The sequence below is a fragment of the Sceloporus occidentalis genome, unplaced genomic scaffold, assembly GCF_023333645.1.
Source record: "Sceloporus occidentalis isolate IW3139 unplaced genomic scaffold, rSceOcc1.0.p SCAF_250, whole genome shotgun sequence".
Taxonomy (NCBI): Eukaryota; Metazoa; Chordata; class Lepidosauria; order Squamata; family Phrynosomatidae; genus Sceloporus; species Sceloporus occidentalis.
The window spans coordinates 121,883-146,509 of NW_028317230.1; the positions used below are offsets into that span (position 1 = coordinate 121,883).

Consider the following 24,627-nt stretch of genomic DNA (forward strand, 5'->3'; position numbering starts at 1 on the left):
GAGAGTCTTTCTTCTGGCAAAAGTCCGCCTTCCAATTGCCAAAAAACAGAGAAAATAAAACCCAGAAAAAAATGTACTAATGAGACTGCGGAAAGGGGATTATCAGAGCAGCTGCGCGCCACTTTATTTATTATTAGTAATAATAATAATAATAAGTTATTAATTATATTATCGATACGGAATCCAGAATTCACGCCTTTCTGGTTTACAAAAGATTCTCACTTATTGGCTGAAAAAAATATTCTTACGCATTTAGAGGTTAATTTCCATAGCGTGTTCATATTAACGACAACTAATCAACAGGGAAAAAACCTTTGGGGTTTTTTTTTTGGTTTATGTTCTTGCCTCTGAAAGGTTAATCACGTAAAAAAAATAAACTTTTAAGAAGCTTTTTTTCAGTTTCAAACGACAACAACCAATCAGCACCTGCTTTTGTATCACAAGACATTTTGCGGTTCCGGGCAAAATTATGAATAAAAATAATTACACTTTCCGAGAAGGTTTTGGGGCTTTAAACAGGACTAGGAATGAAATTCAGGTAAACGGGTAGAATAGGAACTTTAACAAAGTTTGTAACATATTTTTTTAAGATATATCCGACTCTGCCACCAAGAAAATAATATTTCCCATTGTGCTCTCACTTCCCCGGTTTATTTTGTATCTTTTTTTTTTTATTTTAGAAATTTTGTTACAATGCTTGAAAATCGACAGATCCTGTGAATTCCCCACCGCAGAGATTAAATGCGTCCGCTGCTCTCACGGGAAATTAAGAAACAAGCGCTTCATTGTTTAATACAACGCAGGGAGATTATTACTGTGTGGGGTGATTTACCAGCCAGAGAGCCCATTAAATAAAACAAAATAAATTCTAAAATAAAAAAAATAAAATACAAAAAAGTAAAATAAAATAAATAATATGATAAATAATATAAAAAAGTAAAATAAAATAAATAATATAAAAAAGGAAAATAAATATGATAAATAATATAAAAAAGGAAAATAAATAAAATAAATCATATAAAAAAGGAAAATAAATTATAAAATTTAAAAATAACGCATGTTATTTTTCAAAAAAGTATATTATATATATATATATTTTATTTATTTTTTATTTTTCTGAACTAACCCATACACAGACTAAGGGGTCTCGTCACAAAAAGCATTTTAACGCTTAAACGATATGGCAAAAAGTAGACCCTAAAATATGGCAGCACACACTTACTATATGCTGTAAGGGTTAAATCACGCTTTACACTGAATTGGCTGAATTGTCAAAAACAAAACGATTTCTGCAGATTTAAAACACCCCGGTGACATCACGGATACAACGAACGAACGGCAAAAAACACGCATTAACTTTTTTGTGCTGCCAAAACGGACAGAGCTCAACCTTCTACATCTGCAACCGGTGAAGGTCCCAATACAGAGAGGAACATGCGCAGGAATCCAACAATCTGGATTATATTCTGCCGGATTTAAACAAAAACAAATATTTTTTTTTTTTTTAAAAACAAATCAATAAATCAGCACAAGGCAGGACAACGAAGGATGCGCATTGCGTCATGTGTTACTCATCCCACCAACTGGCATTTACAATTTATTTAGCTGAATCCTTATTAGATTGTTCAAAAGTTTACAGAAAGGATTTTAAAAAAATGATTTTTTTTAGTTATTTTTTATATATCTTTTTTACAAAAAAAAAAAGTAATTTAATTTAGTAATTTTTTTTTGTAATTTAATAATAAAATATGAAATATCTATTTTCAATAAAACCAGAAAAAATTAACTTGTAGGCTACCCAGAGATCTCCCTCTTCTGGGGAGTTGTGCACGGCGGTGGGGCTGGCTATGCATGTTGGGGGGGGGGGGGGTGACCAAACGCGGCTCCCCTGTCGATTTCCCCTGATGGATTTTATGAAAAACTACGAAACAACGCAAAAAAAAAACCTCAGTCGTGGACTCCCTGCCCCTCTGACCCAGTTCTGCCCCCTCTGACCCAGTTCTGCCCCCTTCCAGCACCCATATAGAAGGGTGCATGTTTTAGGAGTCCATAGTTGGATGTTTTATTTATTATTCGCTCCGATCCATTATTCATTCTGTCCGAGTCAGCAATAAACCATAAATGTAACTTTCTCTCTCTTAAAATATTCATCTCAAATTGCCATTTTTATGTCCATAAAAGCCTATTTCCCAGAAACAGTCAGTCCGAGTTAACATCCAGATTCAAGATAGAGATTTAAGAGAGAAGCATTTTTTTTGCCTATATAAAAAAACCCCCCAAAAAACAAACCCATGCCTTCCAACTGTCCCACATCATGCAGGACAGTCCCAATTTTGTCACTCTATCCCGCTGCCACACTTTTCTGTTCAAATTTTAAATTTAAAATTGTGATGAAGACAAACCCTATTTTAACGCCCTACATTTTGTAAAATTTTATGTCGAGGGCGAGTTTGTTTTTCCAGCTGATGCTGGCGGATCAAGAAAACTAAATGAAACAAGATGTTATTCTGTAAAAAGCAATAAATTATTTACAGTTACTGATGAAGTTCCGGGGAGGATGATAGACTCAGCGTAGGTTGGGTTCTATTACTTAAAGATGCCCTAGACAATAAGAAAAATACCCCTTGTAGGTCAACTGAGGTCATGTGAAGAGTGCACAATACTGCCCCCTGTGGCACCTGAATGCACAGCATGGTTAGGGAATACTACCTAAACGAGTCTCTGCGGCCGGTATCGGAGACAAAAGCCACGGAGAAGCCACAAATATCAGCACAATATAACCAAAAGACCAAAATATTACCGATAAGTAGCAGGGAGGAGATGGAATCCTTATTAGATTGTTCAAAAGCTTAAAGAAAGGCTTAAAAAAAATGAATTTTTTAGTATTTTTGCTACAAAACAAATGTAGTAATTTAATTTAGTAATTTTTTTGGTCATTTAATAATATGAAATAAATAAGCGGCAGGGAGGAGATGGAAGGCTGCTGGTCCTTACAGAGAGGGGGTAAAGAAATGGTTTCAATGGGGCAACAACACATAGAAGGATACCCTGCGCACGCTCGCAAAGAATCATATATAATACGTGCAGACAGGTAAAAAAACATGCGTTTCCCCCAATATCCTCGCGATACGGCGACTAGAATCCGATTCATACATCGGGCCGCAATGATGATTTACTGTTCACAACAGCTTCCTTTTAAAGGAGAATATTTAATAGCAACACATTAAAAATATTTTTTTGTTAAATATTGTGTTTTTACCCCAGTTGCAGTTTTTGCCCCATAATATAAAGTTTTCAGGCAGCTGCATATCAGCCGTTTGTATGATTCTCGCTCTGTTATCTGAGCCCCGATCTACTAAACACCCCGACTCCTTATCATACTGCCTGTGGGGAACAATAGAATGGCTCTGTCTTAATAACCCAGCCAGACTCACTGGGGCTTACTAGCCAATACAGCGTGGGGTGTGTGTGGGGGGGGTATTAGTCTATATCTATACAGCACTGGGGAGGTGGTTAGTAGTCTATACAGCGCTGGGGGGTATTAACTCTTGATGTAGTGTCCCGGGTATACAGAGTATAAGGCAATGGTTAAAAAACGGGTAACAGGCAGCGAAGCGGCGACAGCATTCTAGACATTTCTGGAGTCACGTGTAACACGCATGGTTGACCGAGAGTATGTGTAACGGCACGTGCACCAGAATGTCCTCCGTGGTCACGGGGGGTACGAGTACTTCACGTGTGCATGCCCTGCCTGTGCAGTTTGTCCTCTCATACAGATTATATGCGCGTCCCAAGTAAAGGGACCGGTCACATTTTCTTAATTAATCCCCTCCTTAAAGAGTATGAAAATACCATTAAAAAGTCTCTTAATTATCTTAACCCCTTCATGGCAAAGCCCGTACAGGCTTACAAGGCATCGTTTTCCATGGGTTTAATGGGTTAAAGAGATGTTCAGTCTTAATCACCCAGGCGGACTCTCTGACTAATGAAAGTCTACGGAGGGACGGACTTCATTAGCATCGCCATAAAGCATCAGCTCAGTGCGGTGTTTGAGCTGGGAAAGTCACCCAAAATATCACATGACTGACAGCAACGGCGGCTCCAGGCCTGCAGATAAAGGGGAGGGTTTTTTTGGGACAAAATGAGATAAAAGCATAACTTTGTTACTTTAACAAACCTGCGCTCTCCTCGGACTGGTTAAAGCCGCAGATCTGACAGATGCTCCGCACCCACTTGTTCATTTCTTCCTCGGTTTCCGCCACCAGATAGAACGTCCGGTCGCTCGTCTTGATGTCGAACACATAGCTGTCCTGCAGCTCCTTCTTGTTGAAGGTCAGCCCGGCGTCCACCTGCTCGCAGCAGCTCAGGTTAATAACCCGGATGGGTTTCTTGGAATGATCGTTCTTATAATACTCCAAGACATCCGGGTCCCCGCTCATACGCCCGCTCCGCAGGATGAACCAACGCTTCTTCCACGCCTTCAAAGAAACAGACAAAAGCGTCAGTATTTGTGCAAAATCACCTAAAAACATCATAAAAACAAATAAACCAGAAGTGTGGCTTTCATATGAAAACCTCAATTTCCAGAAAGAAAGCCTTAGTCCTCAAGGTCAATAAGTTTAAAAGCCAACATATTACTACTGTATACAGCGCTGGGGGTTATTACTGTATACAGCGCTGGGGGTTATTACTGTATACAGCGCTGGGGGTTATTACTGTATACAGTGCTGGGGGGGGTTATATTACTGTATACAGCGCTGGGGGATTACTGTATACAGCGCTGGGGGGGGGGTATATTACTGTATACAGCGCTGGGGGGTTATATTACTGTATACAGCGCTGGGGGTTATATTACTGTATACAGCGCTGGGGGGTTATATTACTGTATACAGCGCTGGGGGGTTATATTACTGTATACAGCGCTGGGGGGTTATATTACTGTATACAGCGCTGGGGGGTTATATTACTGTATACAGTGCTGGGGGTTATTACTGTATACAGCGCTGGGGGTTATTACTGTATACAGCGCTGGGGGTTATTACTGTATACAGTGCTGGGGGGGGTTATATTACTGTATACAGCGCTGGGGGATTACTGTATACAGCGCTGGGGGGGGTATATTACTGTATACAGCGCTGGGGGGTTATATTACTGTATACAGCGCTGGGGGGTTATATTACTGTATACAGCGCTGGGGGGTATATTACTGTATACAGCGCTGGGGGGTTATATTACTGTATACAGCGCTGGGGGTTATATTACTGTATACAGCGCTGGGGGGTTATATTACTGTATACAGCGCTGGGGGGTTATATTACTGTATACAGCGCTGGGGGGTTATATTACTGTATACAGCACTGGGGGGGTAATATTACTGTATACAGCACTGGGGGGGTTATATTACTGTATACAGCGCTGGGGGTTATATTACTGTATACAGCACGGGGGGGTTATATTACTGTATACAGCGCTGGGGGTTATATTACTGTATACAGCGCTGGGGGGTTATATTACTGTATACAGCGCTGGGGGTTATTACTGTATACAGCGCTGGGGGTTATATTACTGTATACAGTGCTGGGGGTTAGGACTTCATCTTTGAAGTTCTGACCCCAGTTACCGATTTGTTCTGGGTTGGTGGGGAGTATGTATGTGAAGCTGGGGGGGTTCTGGAGGATAATCTTGCCGTATTTGTATCGGGAGCGTTGGACTCGGCGCATGGCGTTCCGCGGCGTGATATGTAACACCCAGCCGGCCCTTTCTTCATGTAATATTTTCAATCGTTTTCCCAGTTTGCAGAATAACAGAAAACGTGACAGATAAAGCCGGTGTCGGGGCGACGGTCGGCTGCTGTGATGGATGGGGTTAAGCAGAGGACTCCTTGGTCTCCTGCCAAGATAAAGCCTGCTCATTATTTGACAGCTGAGGGTTTAGTATAATGCCGGCTGAATATGTCAGTTTATCCAAATAAATCAAGCCTTTTTAAGTCGCGTCAGAATCCGATCACAGAGGAGCGTTACAGAAAACGACATTATTTTTATTGAATAATATATCGGAAATAGTTTTAGAATATTAATCACTAATATTTCCCATTTATATTTTAGATAAATTTAATATAATTGTGCGTTTTTATATATATTCTATGTTCATATTTAAAACTTCTAAAAACATTTGAGAATTGTTTTTATATTATTTATAAGAATTTTTTTTATATTCCCCCCCCCCCGCAAAGAAGCATAGGGTATGTAAAGGCCGGGACCGGCAGCCCCCGCCTGGTTTCTCGGGGGGCCGTCGGGCGCCTGCGGGTCGGCTGTATGTGGCAGGCAGGTTCGACGTCAGGTGGCAGTTGTGAATCTCCTCGGGGCAGATTCCCGACACGGGGCACAAGCCGCAGACCATGAGAGGCTGCGGGCCGAGATTAACCTTTTCAATACACATCAGAGGGCCGTTCTAGAAACGCAACAAGCCTATATAATCTATAGGGGAACAGAAGGACGCCGGCTCGAGAACGCGGGTTTACCCATTGTACTGCGCTACAGACTACAATAGCGCTATATAAATTAATACGTCTCACCAGCGTGCTATTACACAGGAAAAATCTGCAAATCGGCACAAAGGTGGTGAATTCTGGCTTGGGCGGATCGGCCCCATCCGGCCCCCTTCTAGTCTGCCCGCCTGTAAAAGACTCGAACCTTAATCAGTCGTTGGTCTCGTCTTAGATTCAGGAGCCGTATGCCTATCCCATGCATGTGTAATACCCTCACTGTATTACCCGCTACCACCCCTGCTAGGAGGCTGTTCCACTTATCTACCACCCTCTCAGTAAAGTAAAACTTCCTTACATCACATCTAAAATCAAACAAATGAGCGCCCTACATACTGATTCTACAAACATACATCCCAATTCTGGGGTCTCTCAGTACGTGAAAGGGTTAACCCCGACCGTTTCACGGCTCTCGACAGACTGCGCGTGATTTAGACATTCCGCCAGCACGAGACGTCTCCTTCCAAGAAAGCCGTCCGCTGCCCTCCGGACGGAAACGCTGCCAAAGCCCGAAGTGGCCGGCACATTGCGGGGGGGGATTTACTGTACTTTGGCTCAAGGGACCGCAGCCTCGCCAGTCCCCGCGGAGAGACGGTTATACGAGGTCAGCGCTCCTTACCGGGAAGAGACGCCCGGGAGAGGTGATAACTTGTATCAACACGAGAGACATTGAACCGGAATCTAACACGAACCGCAACAAAATAACGCCAGCGATTAACCCTTCCCTGTCTCCGGAGAAACATTCCAAAATCACATGGAATTTAAAATTTAAAGGGACAGTTACGCCTATTTTTTTACCCAGGAGCCACGGGTAACTGTGACATGCGCATGCACAGATACCGGGCGCACATTAGAGTGTTTGAGAGAGAAAACGGGAAAGGGAGAGAGAACGACGATGGAGAAAAGAGGGGGGTGGGAGAGAGATTTAAATACATAAAGGGGTTAATAAAGTACAGGAGGGACATTTATTCCAAAAGGAGGAGAGAAGTTACAACAAGAGACCGGAATCTAACACTAGAGGGTCTGAGGCTGAGATGGAATGGAAGGAAGTTTTACTGAGAGGGTAGTAGATATGTGGAACAGCCTCCCAGAATAAGTGGTAGGGGGACTAAGGGTTTGGGGCGCAAACAAACACTAGGCAAATTACACAGAGACCCATGGCACGTATGCCAACATATAATAATATAAAATAACCTGTGCGCTTTAACAACTCGTGTTACAAAAACAAGGCGACCGCATTGGCCGCTTGTCCCGGGACATGTCGGTGACCGGCGTGTACAGTGCTGCCCCCCGCAGTACGCGGAGTGTATAACAGACTGAGGGTTCATACGCCTCACATCCTGCGGGGGGCAGCACTTTACACGCTGCTCAGCAGCCTGCGGCGACCACACGGCAACCGCACACACAGAAGAACCCAGTCCTCCCCAGTGCTGTAGAGCTGCCCCCGCGGGGTTACCAACGATGGGCAATCACTTCATATTCAGCTTGGCCAGTGGTTTATGAGGATGATCCCCGCACAGAGCTGCTCTCTTTCTAATCGGGGAGAGAATGCGGGTGAAAATCACCAGGACCCTCCCATTTCTAATACTGCGACAAATATCAGCACTTCGCCCCATAACTTCTCCATCACATCTTTAGCACTTCAGGCTCTCAAAGGGTTAATGAAGACCCTTATAGGCAAAAGGGGGCAAAACGCAGATTTTCTGTTATTTTCTGAGGCAGACGGGAAGCTCGATTGATTCCGGAGCTCCCGATCATTTACTATCCCATCCGAGGTGTCAGCGTTCCCAGCGCTTTATCCCCGGAGCAGATCGCTCAGACAGAGCTCATCAATCCCCCCTACAGACGCTAATGGAGGCTGATCTATTAGCGCAGCCTCTGATGAGGTCATAAATCTCTGTATGGGACAATCTCGAAACAAAAACTGTGGCATATAAGAGAAATGTAACAAACCCTGGGGGGGGGGGGGATCATGTTAAAAAAAATAAATGAAAGTTTAATCATAGAACCCCCCATCTTCAGTGAAGAAACACACTGGGCTCGTCTAGTTTGCTCATTTTTCCTGCTGTAAATACTTTATGGCAATATTAATGAAGTCCATTCCTCCATAGACTTTCATTAGTCAGAGAGTCCGGCTGGATGATTAAGACTGAGTCATTCTATTGTTCCCCACAGGCAGTATGATAAGGAGTCGGGGGGTTTAGTAGATCGGGGGTCAGATAACAGAGCGAGAATCATACAAATGGCTGATATGCAGCTGCCTAAAATCATATTATGGGGGCAAAAACTACAAATCCCGATCTCCTCCTGCATCACACTGCCATGTTCTTCTGGTTGCAGTAAAGGGTTAATTTGTGCGCGGAGATCTTTTTGTTCCCGCGTCACGCACGTGTCCGCGGCCTGCGGTGTAAATATGTTCTTTGTCTGCGTGTGGGACTCGCTCCAACTCTCGCTCAAACCCCGTGATTACCATGTGGGGGGGCTTGCGGGATGAAACCGACCCGTCTGCCCCTCCCCCAGCGCATCTGCCTCTTGCCTCCCCCCTACACACACACACTCCGAGACAGACAATAGCCCCTATTCAGCGCGGCCCTCGTTACGATGGACAGAAGTTTAATTTTGGTGCAGGAGAGGCGCGAATATACAAGAAAAAAAAAAAAAGGAGGTAGGACGAATGAAAAATCATTTAAAGCTTCCGTTCCACCCACTCTGCTGAATTTAACGCTTTTGTAACTAAATATCGCATCAGAAGCATCGTTCCTAATCCTGCCAAACGCCCCGAAGCCTTCCCTGAAATAATTGTTAAATTGTGGAAAAACTCGCATCACTCATAATTTCTGTCGGGAACACTTAATTGTCACGTGACATGGAAGAAGGCGCTGATAGGCTGTTGCCCCAGTTTCAGTTTAGATATAGAGCTCTTTGTCAGAACAGTTGAATGAACACCTATTTTTAAGTGACTGGCAGCATATTATTCTTCAGTGCTGACCACCCGTCACCCTCTCCACCTGATCCTTCTTCTGAGCACCGAGCTATGATGTCATACCCGGGTGCTCCACATCTTTAAGACACTCAGTGCCTTTTAACGCATCCTATTGAGGCCGTGCCTGCTCGGTACGTTCCTCCATTATGTTGGGAAGATCAGATCTTCTTAACCGGCTCACCGTATTGGCCTCTACCACTTCTGCTGGGAGGCTGTTCCACTTATCTACCACCCTCTCAGTAAAGTTAAGCTTTCTTACATTCCATCTAAGCCTCTGACCCTCTAGTTTTAGATAAGGGCCTCGGTGGCAAAACACGGAGAGCTGCCCCGGGCAGCGGAACGCAGACGGAATGCTGGTATTTGGAAAGGTTCCATCCGCGTTCCGATTGAGTTCCTCCTAAAATTCCAATGAGATTGCGAGAAGCACGGACGGCTCGATCGTGTCGACCGTTGGATAGTCCGCGGCCCAACCTGGAAGGCGCCTTCAGTATCCTCTCTTGTTTGTTTCGCTATGATGTCATCCATAACGGGAGGTGAACGGATGTCAGCCATAACGTTACTCAGCGGCTTCTGATGTCTCCTGAGCTCCAAGATTAGCAAAATATTCTAGGATTTCACCTTCTGGAAAAGGCACCGGCGTGTGATAACGTCATGTCTCCTTTATTAACCCCTTCCTGATGCTGGGGTGCATAGAGAAAAATAAAAATTACAAAAATAAATTAAAAAAAAAAAAAAAAAAAAATCTATGCTAAATTGAGGAATAAAAAAAATAAAAAAATTGTTTCCGCTGAAAAGCAGTTCATGAGTCCGGCTAAACCCCACGGCCATGCTACGACCTTCATAACGAGGCCCCATCATAGGATACGTGTTATAATTCTGAAGGTACGCGGTTTTAACCCCTTCAGTATCAAGGAGTCTTAGTTTGCTAAATACCATATTTATTTTGCCGTTTGTACCATGTGATAATTTTATAAAGACGAGGATTTTAAACATCATTACATTTATTTAGAGCATAGAACTGAAAAATAAGGGAGAAAAAAAATAAATCTATTATTCATATAAAAATCCTACATATATAACATTTCTCGCAGCAAAACGTAAAAAATTGTGGGCGCCGGTCAAAAAATGCCATAAAATGCCCAACATTCCATCAAACATGCGCAATAACATTTAAAACATCAAAAAGGAAGCAAGAGATTTTAAATTCTTCTTGAAATCAAAGAGAGGAACCCCGGAGGAAATGAAAACGGCAGGAAATGAGTAAACAGAAGAGAAAAAAAAAAAAAAAAAAAAAAATTGTAAAAAAAATTCCCCGGCGGCTTTAAGGACAAGCCGGAAGACCCCGCTAAAAATAGAGGGTCTCTCCAGACAAATAACCTTACAGACGAGGTGAAGGAAAGACAAGCCGGGCCTGTGCGGAGACAATGGGCGCGTGGAGGATATCTCAATGAGCGTGATGTCTGCATATCTACCCAGTGTCCCGGTTTAGATTTACCAGTCCCTCATGGACATAGGGCTGTCCTGATAAAAGATGATTGAGTAAAGTTTTTTAAGTTACCGTTTATTAATTAATTCTCAGCTAGAATTGTATTTTTTGTAACATGTTTACTCTTCTCGTTATCTGCCCCGGGTGTGGAGTCCGCGAGCCTTAAATCCAAAATGTGAAGCCAGGAGGGCCAGGTGCATGGAGGGAAATTTTCTATATCCAGGAAAGATAACAAAACGTATGACTACACTTCACTTTGGCATCTCTCATAGATCACGTTTGATTTGTCTACACAGCTTCTTCTTGTCTGGTTCTTTTTTCTCCCCCCCCCCCCCTTTTCTTGCTCTCCGCTTATTCTCACTTTTCTTCTTTTTGTTCTCCGCTTCTTTTCTATTTTCTTCTTGTTCTCCATCGCTGCCGCTTCTTCTTCTTCTTCATTCTTCTCGTTTTCCACTTCTTCATTTTCGAGTTTTCCGCTCCTTCATTCTTCTTTGGGGTTCCACGGCACGTTGTACCCGTGGTGCTCGCCGAGGCTCTGCCCTGACACAGAAGCGCTCCAGGAGCCCGGGGTAACGCAGCGGATCGCCGGAGAAAAATGAAGGCGACAAAAAAACGAAGAACGAGAAAAGGCAGCGCTGTGGGAGAGGATGGAGGAGGTAAGGAGACGGAGAGAGCGCAGAATGGAGCTTCATTTATTCACGTACGCTCCCATTATATTTTTACTTTTTCATGCCGGAAAACTCAGGATCAGTCCCCAGCATAAAACGCGTCAGACCTGTATGTAAAGTCTTTATCAACCAATGACGTTAGCTTATTACACGCACACCTGTTCAAAAGGAGCGTACAATCTATCCTCCCAACACCCTCAGCCAGCAGCCTGAAGAACCCCCCCCCACCCACAGAGCCCCCCCTTCACAGTCTGATTCTCCCTCCTAATAGATTGTAAGCTCCCGGGAGCAGGGCTCTCTTCTGCTTTGCTATCAGTTTATATATAACACAAACCCCCACTTTTTCATGGTTATTTTACCGGTTTTATAAAAATCAGCTTTGATTTTTTGTTAATTTTTTTTTTTTTTATAACAAATGAAAAGATGAGATTCCGCCGGAAGGAAGTTTATATTTTGCTTCATAAGTATTTCCTCGGTCCTTGAAAATATAGAATCTTCCGCTTCCTTCGAAGCTTTTCTTTAGATTAAAGAACAAAAGCCCGGAGATCAGAGCGAGGGCCTGCTTAACCATTTTTTTTTCTGTTTTTTCTGTGGTAGAGCTTAGGGGTATTAAAATTATATTTTAATCTTCCTTATTTAATTTTATTTGATTTATATTTAATTTTTCCCTTTATCTTATCCCCCCCACCTCGCTTTGCTCTGTCTGCGCTGATCACACTGTGATGCGTGCGATCAGCCAGCAGGGGCAGTAATTGGAGATACCTGCAGGCTCTAGAAAGGCTCTGCCGACTCCCTCCTGTCCCTTCCGGTCACTGACGCATATCGGAAGGGAACACCCGATCGAGTGATCGGGCATTCGTGTTATGACAGTGTACCGGTACTCGCATTGAGCGCAGTTACATGCGTTGGTGGCTACTGCCAACAGGGGAGAGCTCAGGGTGTCATTAGACAGGATGTACCCGCTTTGTCCTAAGGGCCACAAATAAGTTAATATCCGGGCCCTCCACCATAATCAGCCGGGAAGACGAACGGGAATCAGTTCCGTTTTGTAAATAAACCGTAAAATTGCAGGGAACTTTTTCAATTACAACTTTTTTGCAAACTTACATTAAATTAACCCAAAACTTGTGATTTTAGTTTTCAAATCAGCGTAATTGTTTTCGGGACATTTAGTTCAGCATTATCTAATCAATTTCCTGTCCTGAAGTCCTCTCCCTTCCCCACCCCCGACCCTTACAACGGCTGCCTGAACCAGCAACTTAACAATAGGGGAGGAATAATCATGCAGATACTGAGAATGGGGAAGTAAAAAAAAATGGCTGTATAACGTAGGATTCGGGAAAGCAACAAAAACAACCATTTTCATAGCATTCATTTGAGAAAGGAGTTAAAACATCACGCTAGCATTCCAGGGAAAACGATTTATAAGGCAAACTCTTTACACAATTAAATAATTATTTCCGATAAGGGTTCGGACATCCAACGATACTGGGGAGGCTGGATTTGGTTACATTCAGTAGAATAGGTGGGAAGGCACCTTTAATGAAGAATAATGTGCGAGTATTGGCCAGGTAGAGTCGGGGGGGGGGCTGAAACAATCAGATGAATCAGATTATAAAGCAGCACCCCAGCTGTATTTTTTATGTTAAATGTCTATACTTTTTATGTATTTCAGTGCAGGCATTATGTAGTTATTGGAGAAATATGACTTTTGCCTCTTGTAACTCCGCCCCCCGGCTGCCTCTACCGAAAGCAGGAAGTGTACTGCAGTATGCTGCTTCTGAAAGCAACGGGAGTAACAGCAGCCAATCACACGTATGCAACCTGAACATCCATCCTTTGCTGGCATACACATGATTGGCTGTTGCTTTGGTGACTCCAATGAGACTGATACTGAGAACGGCCAATAAACTCGAGGGTATTTAGTAACACAGAAGTTTCACTTTCTGACTCCAATAACTAAAAAATATCTGCTATAATTTGCATCCAAAAAACATTCTTAAAATTAACCCCAAGCGCTGTATACAGTAATATAACCCCCCAGCGCTGTATACAGTAATATAACCACCCCAGCATTGTATACAGTAATATAACCCCCCAGCGCTGTATACAGTAATATAACCCACCCCAGCGCTGTATACAGTAATATACCCCCCAGCGCTGTATACAGTAATATACCCCCCAGCGCTGTATACAGTAATATACCCCCCAGCGCTGTATACAGTAATATACCCCCCAGCGCTGTATACAGTAACATAACCCCCCAGCGCTGTATACAGTAATATAACCCCCCAGCGCTGTATACAGTAATATAACCCCCAGCACTGTATACAGTAATATAACCCCCCCAGCGCTGTATACAGTAATATAACCACCCCAGCGCTGTATACAGTAATATAACCACCCCAGCGCTGTATACAGTAATATAACCACCCCAGCGCTGTATACAGTAATATAACCACCCCAGCACTGTATACAGTAATATAACCCACCCCAGCGCTGTATACAGTAATATACCCCCCAGCGCTGTATACAGTAACATAACCCCAGCGCTGTATACAGTAATATAACCCCCAGCACTGTATACAGTAATATAACCCCCCCAGCGCTGTATACAGTAATATAACCCACCCCAGCGCTGTATACAGCAATATAACCCACCCCAGCGCTGTATACAGTAACATAACCCCAGCGCTGTATACAGTAATAACCCCCAGCACTGTATACAGTAATATAACCCCCCAGCACTGTATACAGTAATATAACCCCCCCAGCGCTGTATACAGTAATATAACCCCCAGCACTGTATACAGTAATATAACCCCCCAGCGCTGTATACAGTAATATAACCACCAGCGCTGTATACAGTAATATAACCCCCAGCGCTGTATACAGTAATATAACCCCCAGCGTTGTATACAGTAATATAACCCCCAGCGCTGTATACAGTAATATAACCCCCAGCGCTGTATACAGTAATATAACCCCCCAGCGCTGTGTACAGTAATATAACCCCCCCAGCGCTGTATACAGTAATATAACCCCCCCAGCGCTGTATACAGTAATATAACCCCCCAGCGCTGTATACAGTAATATAACCCCCCCCCAGCGCTGTGAAAAAAACTGGTTTATCGAATTTTGCCCCAATAATCTCTCTTTATCTGCAGGCCTGGAGCCGCCGTTGCTGTCAGTCATGTGATATTTTGGGTGATTTTCCCGGCTCAAACACCGCACTGAGCTGATGCTTTATGGCGATGCTAATGAAGTCCATTCCCCTATATGCTTTCATTAGTCGGAGAGTCCGGCTGGCTGATTAAGACTGAGCCATTCTATTGTTCCCCACAGGCAGTATGATAAGGAGTCGGGGGGGGTTTAGTAGATTGGGGGTCAGATAACAGAGCGAGAATCATACAAACGGCTGATATGCGGCTGCCTGAAAACTTTATATTCTACAAAAATTTTTGAAACTTATTTTTAGAATCAGAATTCGAGTAATAAAGAAAAAGGTGGGTTCTCCTTTAAGAAAAGTAGAACTTTCAGTTCTTTTTCCTCTTTTACCAGATTTCGACGATCAAAGGAGTCTAAAAATACCCGTTTGCAGCGAGACCGTTTACATCACAGAAGGGACAGAGATTGATCACTAAAAACACATAACAGCTTTTTGAAGCCATATTAACAGCTCCTCTGCGATCTATGAATTCGATGGAGGTTACGAAGAAAAATTTGCTGGCTCTGAAAACTAAGCAATTAACCCACTCACTGCCAGGACGGCTGGCGGCTTCCCATAAGGAGCAACTAGGAGATCGATGCGAGGAAAGGATTCCGATGAAAAGTTAGACACGTTGTCTTATCACCATAGCAACCAGTTAACATTTTAATTGTATCATATCTGTTTCTTAATACCCTCCAATAGCATTCATGGGGCAGTTTGTGGTACCTTATAAACCAAGGGGTTGGCTCCGGGGGTAATTTATGGCATTGATGTCCCTCGTTAGGAAGGGTGAACTAAAATACGGGCATTTAAAGCTTTTTCAGGTTATTATAATCTGTGCGATAAAAAATTGAAGAAACTTGCACACCTGGACAGCGACATCTTCTACATGCAAAAAGGAGTAGTAGAAGTATTATTACACACTCATCTACAGACACCAGACAAGCCAGAAGGCTTGCTTTTCCCTCAGAAATCTCATGGTGCTTTCACAACCACAAGGGATTCTGGGTAGGCGCATGCAAATAAGGTTAACAATTATCACCTTTGCCTCTATATCCACTTTATACACGCAAAAAGGAAAATCTAATCCCTAAAGGACTGAAGAATCCCACTCTGGACTCATACAACAGCAGATATGCACAACAACTGTGCACAAGAACATCACAAAGGCTACGCAACAACCTCATTAGGATTTGTTACAAATGGAAATCAAAATTACAAGCAGAGATATTTACCCTCAAGGAACAGCTCGGACCAGACTATGAGGACACAAAACATACCCTGCAGCAGTACTACGGGAAACTACAAACACTCCTCATCAACACTAAAAATAAGAAACTACAGAGACTGAGAAACAAAGCAGGTTTCACACCAGAATCCATCAGCCAAGTAAACCTCTCAACACACAGACCGAGCAGAGAAGAACTATCTGTCCTCTCCAAAGGCCTGTCATTCTGTCCCGCTAAACCTGTGGACAAGGTTACACCATGCAGCGACATGGAGGAATACTTCAGAAAACTCGGACTCAAGGAATTCTTCCATGATAGAGAAGACACCAACACCACAGAGCAACATCACAATACCCGGGTTCCCACGAAAAGATCCACTTGGAGCCCAAAACCAGGCAGAAACCCTACACTGGACATAGAGAGCTTCAGAAACAGAGCCGCTGTGGAAATACTGGAGAAACGGGGTGACCCAACACCCAACCTGACACACAAAGAACGTAAAGCCATTCAATCCCTGAAGGACAACCAGGATATTATTATTAAACCGGCGGACAAGGGGGGCGCTGTTATCAACACTACTGACTATATACATGAGGCAAATAGACACTATGTGAAGCTACAGGATGATCCCACCAAGGGATTTACTAAACAACTCAATAGGATAATACAAAAACTGCCACACACCATTAAAGACCAGCTAAAACCACCAATACCTGAAGATCCAAAATTGGGCTCCTTCTACATGCTACCCAAAATACACAAAGAAGGCAACCCAGGGAGACCCATCATCTCGGGAATTGGTACACTGACAGAGAATATATCTGGCTGGATAGAAAACACCCTGCAAACACGAGTACAACAAACACCCAGCTTCCTTCAGGACACCACAGACCTCTTAAACAAACGGGCTGACCTGGGCCCACTCCCACATAACACTCTCCTGGCCACCATGGACGTTGAATCCCTATATACATCCCACACAGAGATGGCATAGCGGCATGCCAGGAATACCTGAACCGACACAACATGGACACCGAATCAGTTACGCAGCTCATTGAATTTATACTTAACCACAACTACTTCAGGTTTGGACAGGACCTCTACATCCAGAAAACTGGGACTGCGATGGGTACTCGAATGGCGCCACAATACGCCAACCTCTTTATGGCAAAATTAGAAGAGGATTTCATATCCACCTGCCAAACAAAACCCCTGGTGTACCTTCGCTCTATAGATGATATTCTAATCATCTGGACCGCCAGCAAAGAGGAACTTCTCACCTTCCACGAGAACTACAACGCATTTCACCATCAACCTCACAATCAGCCACTCACCCACAGAAATAAACTCCCTGGACACCACCATCAGCATTAGGAACGATACCATCCACACATCCCTGTATCGCAAACCAACAGACAGACCGACTTACCTTAAAAACAACAGCTTCCACCCTAAACATACAAAAAACTCGATCATATACAGCCAGGCCATAATGATGCCCACGGGGGGGCCAGCATGGGCTATAGTGGGCCTTGACTGTTGTGCGGAGGAGGGGTAGGCTTTTTTGGCGGGAATTTCGGGGGTGGAGTTGGGGGAAGATTATATAAGTGGCTGCTTTCCCGGGCTCAGGAACCATTTTTTGTGGTTAGCTTACCTGGTTGCGTGTCCCACCCTCCCTCCCTTTTTGTTTTTGTTTGAAGGTTTGTGTCGTTTGTCACAGTCTGTGGGGCGGCAGCTTGCCAGGTATCCAGGGGGTTAATGTGGTGGTAAGTGAATGGTTGGTAACATCTGGTGGGAGGTTCTTGGCTGTCAGTGCTGGAACCTCAGGTCAGGGTGGGGGCATCTTGGTATGTCCCTTCCTTAAGTGGTATCTGGTTATGGTACCTGGATTGCTTGGCAAGCTTGGGTGTTTATTGTATATATTTACATGTTGGTGTTTGAGTCGTTGTCGTCGTTAACGCACCGATGTTTATTGTTTCAGGTTTTGGCGTGACAATGACTCTAATAAATAAAATTGGCTGTGGCCTTTTCTCATCCATATTTATGGTGTGCGGTGTCATTATTGGGGGGTTTTTAATGGGGAGTTAAGCCTAGCCCGGAGAATCGAAGCTACAACAGTCAGATACAACCGCATCTGTCCCGATACAGCAGATCGCAACAAACAGCTCCAGGAACTAAGGGGAGACTTTATGAACCAGGGCTACAAGGCCAGGATAATTGACAACCAGATACCGAAAGCCACCAACATTCCCAGAAAAAAAATAACTAAAGTACAAAGAACATCGTACTGGAACCCGTGTGCCCCTGGTCGTCACTTACCACCCCCAGGCAGAAGCGCTACGCAAAATATCTAAAGAACTTCAAGCAACCCTACACACCGATGACAGACTCAGAGAAATTTTTCCACAGCCTCCCCTACTCTCCTTCAGACAGCCCCCCAATCTTAAACAACTACTAACCAGGAGTGCCCTGAACAAGTACACAAAAAATGGCACTTTCCCCTGCCTACAAGGAAGGTGTAAAACATGCGCACACATCCACACTGTGGACATGGTGCCTACACCAAATTCTAATACACTCCATAAGATCAATGGTGCCTTCTCCTGCACATCTTCTAATGTGGTTTACCTTATTATGTGTGCAAAGTGTCCAACAGCCCTCTACGTGGGTGAAACAGGCCAGCCATTGCATAAAAGGGTTAATTCACACAGATTCAACCTCAACAACAAGAGAGCAGAGACTCCAGCGGGAGAACATTTTTGCCAAAATGGACATAGCATCAGTGCCATCAGACTGGCTGTATTAGTGGGACTGCTCAAAACTCAGAGGGAGAGAAAAACATGGGAGGTTAAATTAATACTTAAATTTAACTCTTTAAACGCTGGCCTCCACCGGGATAGGGAATTTGTATCCCATCATCACTTTGTAGATAACAAACCAGACATGCACACAACCTGACCCCATTAGAGTTGTGAATACCCCCTGACACCTCCTTTTATGACCCCAATCCACCTCTGATTTTAACGCTATTGACTGATCAAAGAACCTTGTCCTGGACATTTTGAGGTTATCTGCTTCCCAATTGTAACCATACTGTTTGACTGATACTTAAAGAGAGGTTTTTCACATTATTGTATAACGTGCCTGATGAAGGGACCTGAGAGGTCTTGAAAGCTTGCAATCTATATCTACTCAGTTAGCCAATAAAGCTATCATTCAAACTCCACTTGTCTCCTATAAAAAATTGTGTTCTCAGCTTCTTTCACCTAAAGAATTAGGCATACGGCTCCTGAAAATCCTATCTCATGCATGTTTAATCCCCTCACTGTATTACCCTCTACCACTTCTGCTGGGAGGCTGTTCCATTTATCCTCCACCCTCTCAGTAAAGCAGAAAACAAGATATAAACCTCCCCATCCGGGCTTTGCCAGGAGACAATGAGCTCCTATATCGTATATATCAATTGTCGGAATGTATTAGAACATCAAAAGTAACCCCAATGGTAAGAATTAGCCCCTCTAGCTGCCCCGGCACACGCCCTGGTCACAGAGCCACGCGTGGATCAGATATACAGATAATGACGCATATTCCCTGGAAAATCAGGAGAGGCTTTTAGCAGATGTTCTGCTCCCATCACGTCGGGACAGCCTCCTCCGAAGTCAGTGGCAGGTCACCTCTCCAAACCAATTAGCTAATTGCCTAAGATCTCTCCCAAAGGAAATGAAGGACTGACTCATACCCCAGGGCCCCGGCCGCGCAGGGTGGGAGTTCTTTTTTTCTTAGACTTCATTTCTTTTTTTCTATTATTTTATTTTAAAAAAAAAATTTGTAATTTTTTTTTTATGGTTTTTTTTCAAAAATTTTTTTTTTAAGGAGCGGACTGCAGATCCAAGGGTCCTTCCCCTGCCGGGGGCTCAGATATGGCAGCGGCCGCCACTCCCTGTAATGCGATATTCGCTGCATTATTAATAAACCGCCAGGGCACGGCCACATGGGGTTTTAAACAATAGGGATCTCTCTGCAACTCCCATCACCCTCTGCCAAGCCACTGGCTACCCTACGTGACTGTGGCTGTCCCACACCCTGGAAATTGGGGTATTGCCAGCCACCCTGCGCATGCACAATATCTCACTGGACATCATTTGCCAAGAACCTATCCGCATCGATCGCTCACATTTGATCTATACAGTCTGCTGGGCAGCCGGATCAACAACAGAAAAAGGCAAAGTTTCGCGTCTGAAGCGACCTGCCAGGTTTCCTGCAAATTCTAATAAAATTCAGAATTTTCAGTCCAAGTTCTGCAAATTCAAGATTCTGACCATATTTTTTGGGGAAAAAATTATTATTTATTTATTTATGTATTTTAAGAGTTTTTCATAATTTAAATGTATCAAAAAAATTTAACACTGAACGGAGCCTCTTAAAAGATGGTCAAGAAGACAAAGTATCACCGCAGCGGTCCTTTTTTCTGGAAAATCTGAGAAATCAGGCGCTCCGGTTCCAAAATTAAAATTTATAAGAAAAAATTAACCCCGGCTTTGCCGTCATTTTCACTTTAATGCACAGAAAAGCCTCGCGGCCCCTTTACATTTTAACGATGTTGCTTTTGGAAATAGATGGGGGTTTCTGCGACCCCCCCCCACCCCCAATAGACTAGAATTCCCATCAGCCGCCCAGATGGCAGACGCAGGCTCCGCGTCTTGTAATCTCATCTCTGCTCACGAGGACTCTGAGGACCGGGGACGGAGGTCACGGAGGGGACAGGTTTAAATGGCCCAATGTTCCTTTCCTGACTTGTGACTTAATCATGCTGATTAAAACGTGCGATTAGCAGCCTCATGTCTGCCAGGAATAGAAACAGAACCTCGCTCCGACCAAGAACTCGTTCCACCGAGCGGAGCCTCGATAAAAGGGGAAGCGGTCCGCAGAATGGAAAAAAATGTGTAAAAAAAAAAAAATTTAATTAAATTAAAAAAAAACAAAAAAAAAACCACACTACATTTTGGGAAATAGAGAAAAAAAAAAGGCAGAAAAAAAATTTCTAACAAAATAATTCTGACATAAAATTAAATATCTAAAAATAATAAAAGAAATAAATGAATTAAAAAAAAACAGTCATTTTATTGTTATTATTTCCTTGGTAGATTTAAAGCAATTTTTTTCAGGTTATATGGCAACAGCCTATCAGCGCCTGTTTTTGTGGCAGATGATAACGTGTTAGCGGCAAAAATCATAAAGGAGAGAAAATATTACACGATTAAAGAATTATTTCCGGAAGGGGTCTGGGGTATAAAGCGGGGCAAGTGAACAGGTAGAAACCGAGAACCTGCCAGCAGATCGGCCCCCATCTGGCCCCTGTCAAGTCGCCCGTTTCTCCTGCTGTAAAGACTCAAACCTTAATCAGTCGTTGGTCTCGTCTTAGATTCAGGAGCCGTATGTCTATCCCACGCATGTTTAATACCCTCACTGTATTACCCTCTACCACCTCTGCTGGGAGGCTGTTCCACTTATCTACCACCCTCTCAGTAAAGTTTAAAAAAAAACAACAAACAATAAACGCTGGAAACATCAGTAGATTTTCCTGGAAAGCTGGCAAAGGCCGCCCATCGGTGAGTAACGGCTGGCATCGAAAACGTAACGATTATCCGCAGATTAACAACGTGAAGATCCGTCAGATATCAGATTCTCAGAGAACTTTCTAAACAATCCGACACAAAGAGGTCTCCCAAACGCTGCACTTCATGCCGAGACGCCGTCTGGCAGGACCCGTGACGCGCCAGCGGCTACCACCCCACCGACATTCACATGCCAAGGCCACTAAACGGTTAACGCATCCCTGAGTTAAAGGGACAGCAGCTAACAACGCTCCGTTCACTCGCATTGCGCTGGTCGAGGATGTCGCGGTCTAAACGGCTCTGATACCGGCCCTTATGGAACCCATGACTTGTCAGGAGGAAGGATATTCTAAATGGAGTCACCTGTGTTCAAGCAGGGATTCCTGCTGTGATACAGCAGGGAGAAAAGCACCTATCAGGACGCTCAGACATCATTAAGAATATGAAGGAGTCGCGTCCGGACTGTGTGACCCCGAGAATCTGCCCCTTCACCCCGAGACTGGGGTAAAAATCACAAGGCTAGGGGCAAATCCTAACAGCTGCCACGTGAGCCAAAGACAAGTACCGACGGCCAAGCCCCGGAGCGTAAAGAGTTAAAAGCGCTTCAGTCTATAAATAACGGGTTTATCTGCCCCGTTCTGCCCCGACAGACCTCCAGCCTGCGCTCATTTAAACTCGGCCAGCTCTCTGCCTCCGAAACAAGGACAATCAATACCCAAACCCTGCTCACCCCGGGGGCCAAAACGCTTTAACCTCTTCAGCTCCAGCAATCAGTCTCTAAGCTACTGCAATAAGGGTTAACGATCTGTTCTTGGGCCACATGAGCCGAATTAGCAATTTTTACTGTACCGAGAGGGTGGTGGATAAGTGGAACAGCCTCCCAGCAGAGGTGGTAGAGGGTAATACAGTGAGGGTATTAAACATGCATGGGATAGACATACGGCTCCTGCATCTAAGACGAGACCAACGACTGATTAAGGTTTGAGTCTTTACAGCGGGAGAAACGGGCGACTAGACGGGGGCCGGATGGGGCCGATCTGCCGGTGGGTTTGTGCGTCTGGTATAACCTTTATTGTTACAAAGAACATGCGCCGTGGCGTTATTACATAACTGCAGATGGGGCTCGTCATTAGTTACTGACAACAGAGTGATTTGCAGGGTACAGCACAGAACACACTGTCCTCATTTATTTTGCTGCCTCCGTAAAAGACAAAAAAAAAAGGCAGATGCAGAAAAGCAGCCGCTCGTCCTGCAGCCAAACGAGAGCTCAGAGCTCGCCGGGATAATTACTGCGGGCGCGTAAAAAAAAACCAGGGGTCACCCACAACACGTGAGTGGCGGCTCGGCGGTGTTTAAAGGGACAGCCGCAGGAGAACTTCCTTCCATTCTCTTTCCCAAACCGTATATATGAAGGGGCTTCCTCCCGATATCACTCCGGGGGGCACCTTAATGCCGAGGGGTCCCTTTACACAACCCCTCCCCCATATCCGTTTAACCCTTTCCCTACCCCCATTTATTTTTTGTGCTTGTGATATCCTCCCCGCCAGTCAGGTCCAACGGGCAGGGGGGGTCTTTATAGAATCCCCCACACATGTATTTACCCCTATGCTTGCCTCAAGGATGAGCAAAAAGGGGCAAATGAATGTGATGGGGGGGGTAATTTAAAGGGATCATATGCATTAAAGTGCCTAGGATTGCCGGGGGGGGGGGGGGCTTTAAAGGGATTTAAACCTGAAAGCTCTGCCCATAAGAGCCATCAGAACAGGTTTGGGGGGCAGAGGGGCAAATAAACATGGGGGGGGCTCTTCAGGCTCGCTGTGGAAATTTAAAGGGACCACGCCGCTGTTATTAAAGCGCACGCCGGCAGGACTGCCCCTTGAATAATATCTTTAATCGTGAAGTCATAAAACGCACAGGGAGTTCACACAAAAACCTAATTCCCATGAACTTTTGCCCATGACATCATCATCAAAAGAAGCGAGCGTGTTCCTGGCGCTGCCCGGCTCTCCATAAATAACCCGCCGTGTGTACTGCTGGAAGCGTTAGTCACCCCGAGCCGTGCCAACTCTCTGCCGCTCTCCGGCGAGCCGTAGCCGCGAGCAAGGGGTTTTTTTTTTTGTTTTTTTTCGGGAACGATGTAATTAGATAACTCTCGGCTTTCTCCTTGCGGTTGGAGGACGGCGGCCCGACTCAGCTCAGGTGCGTCTAACGCTGAAACCCAGCGCTGAACTACTAAACCCCCCCGACTCCTTATCATACTGCCTGTGGGGAACAATAGAATGGCTCAGTCTTAATCACCCAGGCAGACACCCTCACTAATGAAAGTCTATGGAGGAACGGACTTCATTAGCATTGCCATAAAGCATCAGCTCTGTGTGGCGTTTGAGCCGGGAAAGTCCCCCAAAATATCACATGACTGACAGTCCCAATCTGCACGCTTCCCATATTATTTCTCCTCTTTTAGTAGAAGGGGGGGTGGTGGAAAGCGCCATCTTTTATACACAAGCATGGGGCATCCAGCTGACAGCCGCCTGAGAGACAGAGGCGTCGGGGGTCGGTGCAGCCTCTCTACCTCCGCAGGTAACGGATCTCCCGCTCGATTTTCCGGACATAGCAACCGAGTGGCTGAATTATCGGCACAAATCCTGCTTTTCCGGATAAACCGCTTTATTTACAACCGAACGGGTTTAACAGCCGAAAGCCTAAGATTCCGGAACCAGCAGCCAAACCAGTTTCCCCGCGAGCTCCGGCTCCGTTCCTCTCCACGAGCGAGTTCTACTCACTACGATAAAGTTTAATGGTATAGTTGCCAACAGTCCCAAACGTATAGGGAAAGTCCCAACAACCAAGCTTATCTTGCCAATGTCAGGTTTTCCTGGCAACACCAATTA

General features: G+C 44.5%; 1 protein-coding gene across 1 annotated transcript in view; it reads right to left on the bottom strand.

The window, feature by feature from the left end:
- LOC149276031 (GRB2-associated-binding protein 2-like) overlaps positions 1-24,627 on the bottom strand; it is a 52,333-nt gene that overhangs the window by 15,794 nt on the left and 11,912 nt on the right. The window contains exon 2 of the mRNA XM_089503987.1: positions 4,178-4,478. Coding sequence (XP_089360113.1) covers positions 4,178-4,478 — 301 coding nt within the window. The remainder of the gene's footprint in view (positions 1-4,177; positions 4,479-24,627) is intronic.